At 31.6% G+C, this 16,805-nt stretch overlaps 2 protein-coding genes across 2 annotated transcripts; both read right to left on the bottom strand.

Annotated features, from left to right (window-relative positions):
• Positions 1–1,103: 1,103 nt before the first annotated feature.
• Positions 1,104–4,444, bottom strand: LOC148194735 (light-harvesting complex-like protein OHP2, chloroplastic). Its single transcript, XM_088095617.1, has 2 exons — positions 3,951–4,444; positions 1,104–1,378 (listed from the first exon to the last, which is right to left on the bottom strand). Exons 1-2 carry the CDS (start codon positions 4,355–4,357, stop codon positions 1,264–1,266), a joined length of 522 nt encoding a protein of 173 aa, XP_087951743.1. The 5' UTR covers positions 4,358–4,444; the 3' UTR covers positions 1,104–1,263.
• A 1,569-nt stretch (positions 4,445–6,013) lies between these two features.
• LOC148194734 (uncharacterized) lies at positions 6,014–12,322 on the bottom strand. The gene is made up of 3 exons (XM_088097501.1): positions 12,173–12,322; positions 10,761–11,386; positions 6,014–6,220 (listed from the first exon to the last, which is right to left on the bottom strand). The coding sequence occupies exons 2-3, from the start codon at positions 11,312–11,314 to the stop codon at positions 6,151–6,153; spliced, it is 624 nt and encodes a 207-aa protein (XP_087953627.1). The 5' UTR covers positions 11,315–11,386; positions 12,173–12,322; the 3' UTR covers positions 6,014–6,150.
• Positions 12,323–16,805: the final 4,483 nt, after the last annotated feature.

Genomic DNA, 16,805 nt, shown 5'->3' with positions numbered 1-16,805 from the left:
TAACTTTTTTTTTTTAAATTGCGAAGTCTTAAAATGAGCTAAAGAACTCCACGTTACATTTTTCATTTACTGATTACAGTTCATTATAGTCAACAAATAATTGGAACAAAGAATGTATTGTTTTGGTACATTAAAAATATATACACTATTTATTGAAATCGGAAAGTTTTTTTTTTAATTCTAATATACAAAATAATTAAAGAAAATGAATTTTTAGGAAATAAATATACTTTCGAAAAATCCATTTAGGCACTTCCTTGTTGAGATCACATTCCACATGGGTCAGGATTTTAATCTATATCTATGTGTATTTTTCTATAAAAAAATAATTGCAAAACTAAAATATTGTTCATATTAATAATGTGATAAAAAAATTGTCAAGGAAAAACCTACTTTTCCTTCAATAATTATTCAAAGATCTATAATATTCTTCTTTAATCTATTTATTTATTTTTCTCACAAAACGACTACCAATTTTGGTTGAGGTAATCAATTTAAGGAGAAATTGTATATGGATTGTTTGAATGAAATCCTCAATAAACCTTCGGTAGAAGAAAAAGAGAATAAAGATATGAAAATAAGTTTATTATCTCCTTTATACATCCATGCAACCATAACTCCAAAAGGTATATGAACATTTAGAAAATAAAAATAGCCAGAGGCAGTCTTTCATAACTGCCATATATTATTTTATTTTTTTAATCCATTCCATCTAAAATTGATATAAACTCAAGCCAATACTCTCACAGCATTGCATAAAAGGCCATTGATATTAAATTATCAATGCTTGCCACCTTTAAACTATCTTTGTCTGATGTCATTGTCAATGAAATTCAAGCAAAAAATAAAACAAAAAAAACACCAAAATTTTGTGGTTAACTATGAAGTTATCAATATTCGGCTTTGGAGACATCATCCAATGCTAACACGTTCAAACTTAATTTAACGAAAAATTAAGATTCATTAAATTAACTAACTACTTCTAAGAAATTTTCCTCCATATATACATGGATTGATCACAAACTTAAGATACATGCTTATCAGTCACTCATGTCATAACATGTTTGTACTTAATTTACCATATATTTATAAGAGTTTGAGCATAAAGGAAAAGGAAAATCATGATGCTTTTGTTATTTCGTAAATGTGAGACAAAGAAGCAAGATTGCTTGCCATATATGAAGATGAAACAAATTGATGAACATTGTTTGCGCTAGGATAAGCTACAAGAAACTATTGACAGTATATATAATCTTGTGGTATTCACTCCAAATCTACAATCCCAAAATTGGAGAGAAGGATCTTTATTTGATCAACAAAGTCTGAGCCTGTTGCATACTCTGTTAACAATCCAACAGCAAAACCAAACATTGCCCATCTGTTTCAAACAAAATTCCAGAATGATATCATACTAAAAAGAATGAAACATTTAAATACTTTATTGAGAATTTCATACTACCTAAGTTCCTATGCGTTTGCTTTGCATTCGCATAAGAGCAAATTTGGCTAAGTTGAATCTCAAACACAAGGTAATGGTTTAATTTGGCTTTGATGATATTTAAACTTAATTTAGTTGAGTAATTCTACGAATGTTTTCTTTTGTTTGAATTGTAATTGCTATGCGTGATGTTTTTTGATGCTCCACACCATTCAATTGTTGTTTCGGCTCATGTTTATGCCAGGAACAGCGAGATACGAGCATGGCTATGAATGAAGTTAACTATATAGATATCATAAAACTTCATGACCTTACATCCTTAATTTGACCTACAAAATTCGACTTGTCAGGAGATTTTGGGTAAAGTTGCTACACTAAAGAAACCATGGTTATAATTAGGAGTGGACAAAATTAACTGAACTGCACTACACTGTTTAAAACTACAGTGAACCATAAAATAATTAGTCTGAACTGAACTGAAAATTAATTCAGATGGACTGAACTAAACTATTTTTTGTTCTACCAATTTTTTTATCAGTTTTCCTTTTCAATTACTTTATAAGAATCTTGGTTGTCTATCATTGGGAGTTGCATAGCTAAATTTGCTATAAGAAGCTCTACCTAAAATTAATACAACAACTTTTATAACAAAAGGAAAGGAAATATGAAATAAATAGTAAAATGAAAAAAAAATGCAAATAGGTGTAATAAATTCTTTAATGAAAATACTTTTAGTGCTAAAAGATTTTACAAAAGCACATCTACTAATCAATCTAAAAGCTACAAAGAAACTGGATCTTAACTTATTTAGGATAGGACACGATTGAAGAGAAAGGAAAAAATAAAAGTTACATATCAGTTAGTGAGTAGTTAACTTATAAAATTTCAGTTTTTTAAAACTGAACTATAAATCAGTACAGTTCAGTTTTTATTATGAATAGTTCAATTTTGTATAGTATTATATAGTGCAGTTAACTATAGTTTAATACAGTTAGATTAATTTCGCCCACCCTTAGTTATAACAAATGTAGGGGATTTCATCTGCAACAAGGAAATTGGAAGTGACAACTCAAAGGATGTTTTATCCAGGGAGTGTCTGGTTTCATAATCAAGAGAAATCAGTCCCCTAGTACTTTTATCTCCGTTTTTGCCATCTTAGTGGTTATTTAAATTCCTAAAAGAAATTCCAAAAAGCTTTAATATTTTGTTTTATGTTGAGTTGCCTTCATCCCAAACATAAGTGTAGATGGTTGTTCAACTTGGAAAGTGATATTTGGACATAAACCCTGGGACCGTACTCAGTTCAGTACTCGTCAGTTTATACTACACACAACTTAGTACACGGTTTCCCCTGTGTTTGACACTGATGTGTATTGGATTTTCTGACACACGAACAATTGTTCCTGAAACACTGCCCAAAAAATGAGCAAATTTTGGACAAGTTTTTTTAACATTTGGGGTGTGCCATTGATGTTGGAAGTTCAATCCTTCCTCAAGTCACATTTTCCCTTCCTCTTAGTAATGGGTTTCTTTTAGGGGAGTTCATTAGAGAAAGGTTACATAAATGTGATCTGAGTCTAACCTACGTAAAGAATTGACATCACTTTTAATCCAAAACCTAAATATTATGAATTTATAGATCTTCTTTCTTATATAATGTTTATTTTTGTTATTTATATACAAAGACTTAGACTCATACTTAAATTATTTTCGACACTTAAGTATGCACCACTGCCCCGGAAGAAAAGGGGCAAGCTTGGTCGCTCATGCAAGAAGAGACAGCAATGAAAATACAGGTAATTCAGACTTTTTTACTTCTGTATGAACCCAAATGAAAATAGTCCGAAAATTTTAATTTACATTGAAGCCTAGTCCTTCGTAGGTTGCTCTAATTTCCTTTCAAACTATTGAAGTTTTGCAATCTGTTTCCCTTCCTTATTTTCGTCAGTAATATCAGTAACAAAATCTACAATAACATAGTGATTCTTGAATTTCTTATTTCTCAAAAGCTTACGCAAAGTTGACAAAAATAAGCAAGTACTTTTCCAAAATAAATTGAACCGAACACATTCAAATGTTTGCCATTCCTTAATGGAAGAAAAAACACAAAAGGGGACCTAGATTATAATTGGCTCCCTAACAACGGGTAAAGTGATCTCTTCCTATTATCATCTTGATTTTCCTACTCCGTCATAACAACAGATCTAAGATTACCGTCACAGTGAAAGATGCTATGTTTTTTAATTATGAATTTTCATATATAGCCTTGTCACAGAAAAGGGGAAGAACATAAATGAAACCGATTTATAAGTACTATCCCTCGAAATTTGCTAGAACGATCAGTCAATATTTTGATCAACACCACATGACCCCCAACATTCAACCAAATATATAGTAGCTCTCAATTGACTAGTTCTACCGATGTTAAAAAAAACTGCAATTAGCCAAACCAGCATAAGATAAACTTCAACTTTGAAAGGTCCCAAAAGAAAAATATAAATAGATAAATTACCTTCCATTGCTAATCTCATTTTTGCCTATGAATCCAAAGAAAGGACCCTGATCTGCTTCTTCAAGTTTCTTCTTTTTGAAGTACTCCTGCAGCTCCTTAGCCTTTTGCCTCTGAAACTCTAATGTAATGACATTCGTATCGTCTCCAACAACAGGAGCAGTCTTCTGGGCTGGAGGCTGAGAAGGAGGTGAAGGCTTCAGAGGCTGAGGGATGGTACTAGATGGTTCCCTAACAGGAGGAGACACCGGTCTTCTGAGAGGCCCTTCAGTCTGAGAATTCCTTACAGTGATAGAAGCATAAGGTTTGGAAGAAGAAAATCTAAAGAATGAATTTGATGAAGATGTGCATGTTGGAGAGGAGGAACAAGCTGGGATTTTGATGCATGGAAACGAAGATGTCACAGACATTTTCTTTTGGATTGGTGATACTCAATCCTTGGATTTTATTTTTGTAATTTTTTATTTTTGTGTCTTTGTTTGAACATTAGAGTTGGACATGTGGTCTTATCAAACTGAGAGGGTGAGTATGTGTGTGGACAAGGTTTGGCCAAGTATCCACTGGATGGTGGCTTCCATTATGTCGTCTTTATTCTTTATACCTCTTCAGTAGCTAAACATCAACAGTGGGATTTCGCTACTGTTTCACTCCCATTATTTTATTAAAATAGAAAAATTAAATCGCCAGTTTATTATTGCTTTGGTTGTATTTATATGATTATGACTTTATTATATTATATTTAAGTGGATTAAATTTCGTTTCCTCAATCATATTAGAATTATTACCCACTACCTTTGTTTTGCTTTTTGGTCAAGTTAACATAATATCACTCTTGTTAATTATTTATAATTTAGGTATAATTGCTTTCCCATTCCGTCGATTACTGGATATATATATTTATATTTCTTGACATGTAATTAAAAATAAATTTTAATTAATTAAAAATGTTCAAATAAGTTTGAGAATATTATTAATTGAAATAGTTTCTCGTTATAAAACTCGTAGAAAAAACAATAAAAATTATAAAATAAGCTAAGTGCACTTCATTAAGTAAACAATACTAATAAATATTATGGTACCTATATAACCTATACTAAAGAAAAACCACTTTCCAGTAATGGAATGTTTCCTTATCAATCAAACCTGTCTAATTTTGACTTTATATTTTAAAATTAGACTAGCATGTTTTATTGGCAAATTAACAAATAAATTTCACATAATTATAATATTATTTTAAAAAATAAATTTTAAATTTAACTCAATTTTATAAAATTCACTTATAAAATAAAATTTACACTCTCCCTTGTATTATAAATCTATCTTACTCTTAGTTAAATATGTTATTGAAACTTGTTTAATCCAACTTTATATTATATTTTTCTATTATTTTTACCTTTTCCAACAATTGCGTACTAATGATTAATAATAGTTTGTATTTAATAAAAAATGTTTGGAATAACATAATAATATACTATCTTAACTATTTTGAAACGAATGCAGTGAAATATACTTTAATTTTAATTTAGTATAAATTAAATCCAGGATTATGACAACAAAATGAAATCAAACTAATTGATTAGATATAGTGAAATTGGAGCTGCAGGAGTACTTTAAGTCACACAGCAGGTAAAGAAAAATAGGACACAAATGGTATTTCAAATCCGAGCCCGAATGCAAGAAAACTGCTTCATCTTATAGGCATGATGGACCAAAACTAATTTTACCCCTATCAAAATCCCGATCAATCTTCAACAACAAAGCAATTGCAACAGTATTAACTTTTCTTTATCCTCTCAACAGATAATATACCTTAACAATCCCCGTCTCATCGTAAGTTTGTTACCAAGTTGCCACACTCTTTTTTACAAAATCTTACATTTGTATATTATCTTTCTTCCAGAAAACGCCAGAGCATAGAAAGAAAACTTGGTTAATCCATATAAAAATAAGAACATAAAGTAGCATAAAAATGATGAATCAAAGGCAAAGAATTCACACATACAAGAATGATACAAATTGATGCTGAGCAGAGGAACAAAATTTAAAGCCGCAGCAAGCAATGACAAACACATCACTTTGGCAAGGTGTTGGTTGAACATATCTCCACGGAAACTGAAACCTTGCCTCTTTTGCCTCAAACCGAGTGATGGGTTGTGTACAGTGAATGACCCCGACGAACCTATCAACTTAATGAAACTCCAATTTACATAATCGTACATGAACAAGTTCTGTCGTTTCCACTATCAAATTCATCATCCGATCCATCCACTTCACTGCAGTTGAATGACAAATTGCAACGTATTGAATTACAAGTAGATAATAAAACATGAAAACAAAAATACACATAACAAGGAAAAAAGTTATAAACATGTACGAATAGATAAAGGTAGTACAGCCAAAAATCCAGAGAATTGAGGATTGCAAACCTATCCAGGGTTTCCACATATGAAGAATGAAAAATATCACTCTTATTCGGCTAAAACTAATTACGCGATATGACTCTTTAAGATTTTATTGAAAATTCTTAATTATAAGATAAATGTACAAGACTTTTAAATGACAATGTGATCACTAATTTTTATTCTTGACTGCCCATATATAAGTATGTATAATCACAATATTATCCTCACATCTTTAAAATGAGAATTATTCTCTCTATTTAAGTGTGTCTATTAATAACTAATATATAAATGTTATTTGTGACAATTTGGAATTTGTTAAAGGAGACCTGAGTTTGCTGAATACTTATTACTAATATTTACAATTTCAAGGTCACACGAGGACCTTCAAGGAATCAGGGTCAGGGATGGGAAAATATTAACACATGGAATCAAGGATGGGAACAGGAGAAGAGTGAGGAAATAGGAGTAGGGAGATAATAGACAGGGTTGGGGTTAAGGAGGTACTTCCCACCCCAACTCCGTGCCAGTGTCATCACAAGACAGTTAATTGACAAACTAATAGTAGCATGGTCTGATTTATAATGTACTCGTTAAAGATATAAACAGCAATATTGAACAAAATGAGAAACATAACCTCAAGGTTTCCTATCACTACAACATGCATTACATAAACCTGAAGTGACACGCAATTTAAAACAAGTATGGATTCTTGCCTCTTTAAATAGAATTCCTACAATTATTCTATTTTTTATTGGATACTGACACAAGAAATAATAATGCAAAAATTTGCTGATGTGGCATATGCAAAAACCACTAGTGAGAATTCAATGTTCTCATCCCTCAATTAGAATTAACTACAACCTGCTCGGCTCTAAAAAACAAAGCACGTTCCTTTACAAAGTCCCTTGGGAATTAGATTACAACCCTATCTCCTGAAAACATTTCAAAAGACCATAGATGCATTCTTTGCCATATCCAGTCTACCAAAAATATGATACCAACAACCACCAGGTCCAGAAACAGATGCACGGGATAGGACCATTAGTCACTGAAGGGCCACAGACTTTCAAAAGTCCAACCTACTAGGGAGTGCTGAACTGAAACAAATGACCCAAAAAGATGACAGGAACAAAAGGCAAAACCTTTGTCCTTAGAAAAGGAATTGTATTCTACTGGGCCTAGAATGGTAACGAAGGAAGTTATAAGATGTATTTACCAGGCAATAGCATTAGAAATCCAGAGGAAACTATTTTCTGGGCTATGGAATATTCAATCACCAACAAACAAAGATGCTGAAGGCACCAATCAGCACAGCAAGAAATGCATATTTACCAGAGTAGGACAAGTATTCAGCCACAGGGCTTTATATATAGAAGTTGCAAATATTGAATTTTAAATTTTGACTGTTTTGTGGGGTTGAAAAACGAGAGACAGTGAAGAGTTGTCACAGGAAAGGGAAGGAAATTTTGTTATCAAGATGTGGTATCACGTGGAAAACCTTAAAAAGGTCTCGCATGTGGAAAAAGGTGCATGCAAAAAAGAATTATGTGAAGCTATGATTACTAAAGATTATTTACCCCTGAAAAACAATCACGTAACCAAAGTGAACTTTAGTTAGAGTAAATCAAATTGATCAATACTGACCAAGAGCAATTGATCTCGAGAACACAAACACATTATACAAATCCACGCATGGAGGGCAATATAATCAACTGCATGTCTTTACCTGAGTAGACCATGATTTAGCCTCGAAAAGCAGACGCTGTATGAGAATATCTACAATTTATTCTAAAATGGTTTTATTGTTTCACAGGTTGGTGGCGTGTTTGGAATAATTTATTGTAAAACTGCTATGATCATCTAAAGTGCCAAAAGAACTATTAAAACAAAGCTCTAGAACGGGTTGAAAATTCAAAGGAGAAAAGCCACCTAGCATGTTTATTTAAAACGTCAACAGCAGAATTTTAAATACACTTCTCATAATCAACAACCATGCAGCATTGAAAAAACGCCCAGTGTGCTTATCGAAAGAAACTTGATTTTCAGACAACTTGAAAAAAATGGTCAGATACAAATTTGCAGCTTTTGTTGTCAAAAAAAGACACCATCAAACACCACAACATTCCCAAGGATTTGATTCCTCTAAACTGAGGCAATGTACTTTAGAGGTAAAAAAAATATAGCATGTATAAAACAGACTATGAAATTTCAACTCATTAATTTTTTAATCAACTGCCGTAATTGTAGTTTGTCCTTTAAAGTACACCCCTCATTTTAGAGGAATCAAGTACCCCACCCCAAGTAAAACCTGTCATAAACTTTATGCGATCAAGCAAAAAAACAAACTGAATCTGACATCAAAAGATTTATATAAAGATCAAAAAACAGTGTATTAACGTTGAAAAGATTTATAAAAATCAAAAGCAAGCATATGCTACCAAGGTCAATCTGGGACTCTATACTCATTCCTTGAGCATCGATGCCCACCCACCGTGTCAAAATGCTAGCAAATGCTCCATTTTCATGCTATTTGCAATTTGATCTCCACAACCAACATGCGAACTAATCTTTATGCCAAACCAATGTTACAAAAGATGTCCATGGCTCAACAAGAGAGTAAAATATCTCTTTATTACTAGTTAAAGTTTTCTTCCATTTTTTTATTGGGCAAAAAAGCATTATTTTAGAGTAGTTGGTGGAAATTTTCATACAACACAAATAAACCCACTTAAGTTCGCAAAAGTAATACAGCTTAATAAGTTAAATAAATAACTAAATAAACATATATGATGAATAACCTTGTATGCATTATGTGCATATACTCAAGAAAGTTTCAACTTCAAAATAAGGAGAAAAGTGCCAGATGTTTTTAGTGATCAATAAGGTGCAAGAAATGAAAATAGCAGAGACTAAGTGATTACACATCCAACAAAAAGGTAAATTCAGGAAACCCTTGTATATACTTCTTCCTGTGGACTTGATCATAATGGAATTAAGTACAATGATTGAGCGTAAGGCATCCTTTAATAAAGGGACAAAAAGAAAAACCAAAGGGGGGTAATCAAATCAACTTAACCCTTCCAAGTTACAAATCCACTTCATATAGAACCAAAGTGCGAGAAATGAAAAATTACCCGAATATCTATCATTCTTCTAAAATTAAAGATTCCAAAAAACTTCAAAACAGTCATGTTGATTGTTGCCACAGCATCGCCACTAATTTTTCCATCAAACACCTCAAAAAATAGCTTAAAATAAAAGAATTCAAGGGCCCATTTGCTTAAGCTTTACAAAAAGGGCCTGTAAAAGATCTCTTCTCTTAGAACATCTTTTCAAAAGCTATTATTTTTAGGTTACGAGAAAAGCATCCTTTTAATACTTATAATTACAATACAAAAGAGCTAAATAATGCAAAAACAAATGGCTTTAGTTTAGACTAAGTAAAGCTCACAACACAATGCGTTATAGAGGATTACTAAGTAACAGCAAATCTTTTTACTTATCCTAGATTACAGCATCCAAAAAAGGGATGAAGTAATTGGTTGGTCATGGGTTGAGTGAAAACAAAAAATAAAAACAAGAAATGAATAAACACATAAAGGGGCCCTAAATTTCCATAAATGACTATTATTCTGTAAATTACCAGACACTTGACCAGAGAGAGAAAATAATAGACTTCAAATTCATGCTGAAAGTTGAAACCTTAGATAAAGAGTCAAGAAAGGTCATATCCTAAGCACTAGACATTTCTAGGATTCCATATAACTGGAGGTTAGAACACGTATCCTAGACCTTAACCAGGTAATCTGACTTTTCCCAAATCACTTAGAGTAAGAAAATTGATTTTACTATTCTTCTACAGGTCATATTTTAAAAACTAAACATATGATTGACTTAACAATTTTCCAAATCTCTTATCCTTGATTGTTTAGGGTGTGTTTGGTAAAGTAGAACATAGAAGGCGTGAATGTGAATTTTTCAACACATAGTGTGTCAAAGGGGAATCCCACATTTTCATTCAATAATCAAGCCCAGTTACCAGCTTAGTCTTCAAGCTGCCAGTTGGACCTAATAGCATTTAGATTAAAAGAGTATAAACCTCCTTGGAGAAACCATAGATGCTCCTTCACTAATCAGATTCAGTTCACACATTATTTCATTCAACTTAAGCACAAGCCAGAAATGCTAAATGCTTCACATATTATTTATCACAACATCAGATGTTTGTGTCATTTATAATAAAGATGGGGGAAATGAAGAGGCCATTAAAAAGTATATCTAATTCACTAATGTCAATCATAAAATATTACGTATCAGGAATTCCCAATGATAACATCTGATAAACAAGAGAGTTAAAATTTAGCATTCAAGCAAAAGAGAAGTTGGTGTAGAAAATAAAATATTTAAATACCTGGGCTCAAATTCTCGAATTTCAACAAGCTCGCTACCACAGTTATCAGTCCACTGCACTTTCCTTCTTTCTGCTTGACCACCAGGAGCACAAATCCCCTGTCCACCTGCTGCTTCCTGCTCACTAGCAGCCTCAACATGAACGGGTTTAACAATTTGCGGCTTCTTTATGCTACTTTTAAGTGTAAGCTTTCTATTATCATTTCCATCATCGAGTGGTGCGGAAGGATCATTTCCCTTGTTGGAAACCAAAGGTCCTGGAGAGACTTCATGCTGCTGGGCAGGGCCCACTTTAAGAGGAGACGGAGTATCAAGACCTGCGGAAGTGCGACCAAAGCAAACAAAGGAGGCACAGCCGCGGGTGAGGCGATTCTTTGTAGAAGCCAGCTGGAGCTCGCGGTCAGTTTCTTGGTCTACCAACTGGTACTGGTTCCACGGAGCTACTCTCATGGGTTTATCCTCATCCCTCTGACCCAAGAGGAGAAGGCTCAGGCCCTTAGTATACCCTGAAGCCGAAGCAGAGAAGAATCCTCCTCCTTCTACTGCCAATAACATCAGTTCTTCTCATCGGTGCACCATAAAATGATTTCTATGTGAGGCTCCCTTCTCTCTGAAGAACCTAACAGCCTTATCAACCAAAAGTAACCAGAGATCAGAATGATTTCCTTCAGTTATAAAATTTTTAACATTCTTAACAATACTTTTCATTCCACTAACTCTTTCAACTATTAGAAAAGCGCATTTCATAGCAAAAACACGGATTTGAAAAGCCTTGAGAGTTAACAGAAGCGCAATCTCACAGAACTAGAACCATTTCGAGGCATCCTCAAGTTTCCAGATGCTCAAAACGTGCTGAATCTGTTGTTCAAAGTAAACACATAATAAATCCACGCAGCTAAAATTGCCACACTTTGAGATACGATTTTAGCCAAAATCATCAAAATATTTGGACAAAAGAAAGCTCGAAATCCACACGACTCGCTTTATAAATACTCCCAGGCATCTTATATAATCCGTCATGTATATTTTCTTACCATCCTACTGAGCATGCATATGATACACACATAAATAAACAATTTCCGTCGATTCACTACCGAGACAGAAAGATCTCTACTTCAATGCAACCACTCCGAAAATACGTTAGTGCGCAATTTCTCGAACACAATAAAAAAATCCAAGAAACCAAATTAAATTGCTAAAACCAAAAAAAGGTAAGATAAAAGAAAAGAAAGCTTCTGAGTTACTTGAAAATGCATGAGAAAGAAAATCAGAAACACCGAGCCCCTAGCACACTGAAATCACACTCAAATCGAACAACGCAGAGCGAGATTTCGAAGTGTCGGTTTTCCAACACTTCTCCGAGAAACAAACTGCAAATCCTAGATCGAAGAAGAAGGAACGAGTTTACAGTACCGAGAATCAGAACGGAAGGTCGCCGGCGCGTGGATGGACAGCAACGATTCGGAGCATCCGGACGAAAACTCGGCGAGTGATTGAATTGAACGATGAATAAGAAGGAAAAAAATCCGATTATGTATATTTTTCTTCTGGTTTCAATTATTTAAAAGGAGAATAGGACAGTGACCCACACGGCGCATGATAGCGACGTGACCCATTCTTTAATGTGCGCAATGGCATGTTATGTTTTTTTATTTATTACTTAATTTGTCTAACATAACTGTTTTATTTTTTAGCTGTTCTTATTTATTTCTTCTGTAGTTAAAGAATGGTTAATTTTAATCCTTGTTTGTTATGCTTTCTTTCTCGAGAAAAAATCGTCACGACAAATCTAGAAAGCAAGTCTTTTAAGTCGTTAAACAAAACTGGTTCAATAATGACTAAACAAATGATGTGTGGAAAATTTTAGAAAGAAAAATACTATCCAAACAGTGTAATTACACGTCACTCTGCTTTTTAACACCCTAAACCCTAAACCCTAATCCAAACAGTAAAATGGTAGACATGATGAAATTGATATATGGAAATTGGTTCGTTCAGCTTTTTAACAACAAAAGAGGGATCAAATTGAAAAAAGAAATGTTTTTCAACCTTAATTAAGATATGTTTACTAAAAAAACTCCAGTAAGTAAGTTGTAGTGATGGATACAATATGTCTCCCCAAGTACACATTAATTAAAGCTGACATTTTTATAATTAAATCAGACATAAAGGTTTTTTTAAAACAGTACTGTATTCTTATTGGCCAGATTCCCCTATTGGGTAAAGGGGAAACTTTTTGTTATTTAATGTCTCAAAAGTATGTTGAGCCAATTATTACAACAGATGAAATGAAATTGTTTGTAGGGTGAGTTATTAGATTGTTCAAATATCTGTAACAGTAAAAGAAAACGGTATCACGTTTATAGTGAGAAAAATGACTTGAGAATGTGATAGTTTTTGAGGTAAGTTGCGTTTGAGTTTGGGTCCAATTTCAGAAGGAAGAGGTTGGGCTGTAAAAATGAACACAGAATAGTGGCACTTTTGAAAGCAGTGGTAGAAGCTAATGTTTCCTCTTTTGAGAATATTTCTGTAGCTGCTACACATTTCTTCCAAAGCAAAACAGGGGAACAAGTAATCCTAAATTGTGAGGAGTGGAATATATTCTGGAAAGCAAGGGTCCAAATTTGGCATTCTGAAATGAAAAGCTAAGGTCCAAAATTCTCACTTCCAAACAAAACCTATGATAATGGAATGAATAGAGTTTCTGACCTCGTGAACAGCATCATCCTCACCATTTGCACACTTTCCCATGGGAGAGTGAGATTATCTCAGCAGCAAATACATGGTTGCTCGTTTTCATGCAGTACACCTTACTACAACACAACACAAAAGTTGTTTTCACCAGAGATTTTCTATTCCTCTCCTTTGATTTCTGCACCATGGACTTTTAAATTATCATAACATCTCAGCACCCTAATCATTCCTACATGTTACGCTATAGTATTAATACCAAATAAAATATGAGGAAAATCAGGAATGTAGGTATAAATTCATCCCCGTTCAATGAAGGAAGAAAACAAGTTTTAGCATGGGAGTGATTTGACTTTTACATACAAATTTATGTTGGGAATTACAAAATTATGGTTGAATTTAAGTGAGTTTAATTTTTTTTTAAGGAAGGATAAAAAACAATTGAATATCATATAAAAAAAATTCTAAATTTTTGTCTTAAAGTTGAGATTGTGTTAGTATTATTCTTTTATATAAATGGAACTCGTGTTTTATTGATTTTGTTTCTCTTAAAGAGATTCATTCTATATTTTTAAAATTGTATAACAAGGTAATTTTGTTATCAGTAATGATATCAAACTTACTTTATTAACTACGTTCCAGTTTCTTTTTTTTACCCTCGTTTTTTTATTAAGATTGTATTGTTTATTGAATATGAAAGCACTTAAAGTTTTTCTAATTTATCGTGAAAATGAAAGGATCTCTCAAAGTTCTAAAAGATTTCTCTTAAAATAAGGTCCAAATCTTAATGATATTATAAATTGAAAATGCACTAATATAAACATAAATTTGTAATTATTAAATCATTATTTGTTAATCCACATATTTCAAGTAATTCTCTTAAGAAATGCAACATTAGTTGAGACTTCTTTTATTTCAAAACTATAGTTCAAATTCAAGATATGAGTTGTAATACTTTTATAATTTTGCTTTATTTATATTTACCAGTGACTAAAATTTACACAACTGACACGTTAAATAAGAATATTTCAGTTTACCAATATAAGATTGTTGCAATATCTCACAAGTGGCTTGTATCGGAGATGTTTCCGATAATAAAAAAAAATGTCAAAAAAAAAAGTTTTCCAAATACCTGACCTAACTTTGCTTGTGTAAGTGGTACAGCTTTACATAAATAATCAAAATTACAATACTTAAATATAATACTCTGTATTTATAGTTATTATTTTTCAATAACTATTTCCCACGCATACACTGATAAGAAAAAGCATACATACCATGAGAATTAACCTAATGTTTAATCTGTATAATATAATATTGATGTAATGATGTAACACCTTTTGATGTTTTGATTGTTTCTTGCAATTTGGAGAATAAGAACGTGCTGAGACTTTTAATATTGTAAAGTTGTTAAAACCTTGCTACGAACCAAACAAAAATTGTTAATCTCCATACACAAATAAATGGTGTCCCCTCTGTCCCTTATATATAATATAAAATGAGAGATGTCATTTTAAAACTTGTATATGCAAATCACCATCTTAATGAGAAAAGAGAAATATATATATATATATATATATATATATATATATATATATATATATATATATATATATATATACACACACACACATATAAGTCAAAACCATAATGGATTGAAGCTTAATAAGTAGGATGGTAATACTTCGGATTATAATAAAAATATTCATTCGTTATTTATTTTGTTATTCATCGAAAATTTGTTTAAAAATACTTATTAATATTTTAAATTATGTAAAAATCTTTGGATATTTGAAAATATTTATAAAAGAACTTTATAAATTTTTAAAATAAATTTACAAAAAGTAAATTAAAATGAAAGAAAAATTAAATTAAATATCAATTAAATTTTAATTTTAATTCAATTTAATCTAATAAAATATAAATTAATTTTAATTTTGATTAAAATTAACTTAATAAAATAAAAATTAAATTTTAATTTTTAATTTTTTATAAATAATAGATACTATATAATACTTACATCTGACTTACTTATAAACTGATATTAAAATAATTATTACGTACAATAATAAATATATATACATACTAATTATCTATCATAAATTTTATCCGTAATCACATATACTATAACAGATGTTAAATAGGTATAGGGGAAGTACGATTATCTGTCTCTCTTTCAATAATTATATTTTATTTATATGTTGGCTAAAATATTTTTATTCCCGATTTTATGGTATTCAATTTGATTTTTTTTTTATTTTAATTAAATTGAATGTTAAATTAACTCAATTTAATATTTTTTATTAGATTTGTATAAACATTGTCAACACAATTTTGTACGTGTCACGTGTAAGTTTATATTTTTTGTTTAAAAATTTATTTTATTTTTTAATTTTTGTTTTTTAAGTTTTTTTTATTATCAAGTTCATGATATGTTGCATAATAGTGTTATTGTTATATGACATCCTATATGTCAATGTCACTTTTTTTAATAATGGTATTAACAATGATATGTGACATTGATATTATCACATGACATAACATTCTCATATGGCACGACATGAATCTAACAAAAGATCAAATTAAAGATCGAATTGAGTCAGTCTCCATAAAAGATCGAGGTGAATCGGTTCGAGCCAAATGTTAAGTTAAGTAAGGCTCGTGTTTAAGGTTAAATCAATTCAAGCTCAAACTAAAAGTTGATCTAAGTCAAGCTCAGCTCAAAGGTTGAGTTAAGTCAACCTGAACCAAACGTTGAGTTGAGTGAGGTCGGAGTCAAAGGTCAAATTAAGTTGGTGTGAGCCGATGATTGAGTCAAATTAGTCTGGATTGAAGGTTGAGTCAAGTCTACACGAGCTAAATTTCGAGCTTAGTTGATGAAGGTTGAATGTCAAGTCGAGTCGACTCGAGCTAAAGGTTAAGTCAAGTCGGCTCGAGTCGAATGTCGAGCCAAGCTGGTCGAAACTAAAAGTCATGACATATCAGCTCTGTCCAGAGTTGAACTATAGATATGGATGACAAATAAACTCGTCCTCATTAATATTGTGTGAACCTATCATCGTTTTGAAAAAAAAAATTACATTAACTTTTATGGGTAATACCTAATTTTTTAGTTAGATATATAGATAAGAATGTATATGCACATATCTAATTTATCTCATCTCTTTCATACTTGTCATGATACTCATCTACGTCCTTATCTCTCTTTTTGTTTAAATGACTAAAACACATTTGGTTTATATATATATATATAAAAGAAAGAGAAAGAAATAGATTACACACTTTTATTCTTTTTATTATTTTATTTATAATATATTTTTTCTTTTATCAATTTTTTTGTATAATTATATTTAAA

Source organism: Vigna umbellata, chromosome 8 (assembly GCF_029865625.1).
Source record: "Vigna umbellata cultivar VRB3 chromosome 8, Vumbellata_1.0, whole genome shotgun sequence".
Lineage (NCBI taxonomy): Eukaryota > Viridiplantae > Streptophyta > Magnoliopsida > Fabales > Fabaceae > Vigna > Vigna umbellata.
The sequence above is the reverse complement of the archived record's forward strand: the minus strand, read 5'-3'. Positions and strand labels throughout refer to the sequence as shown.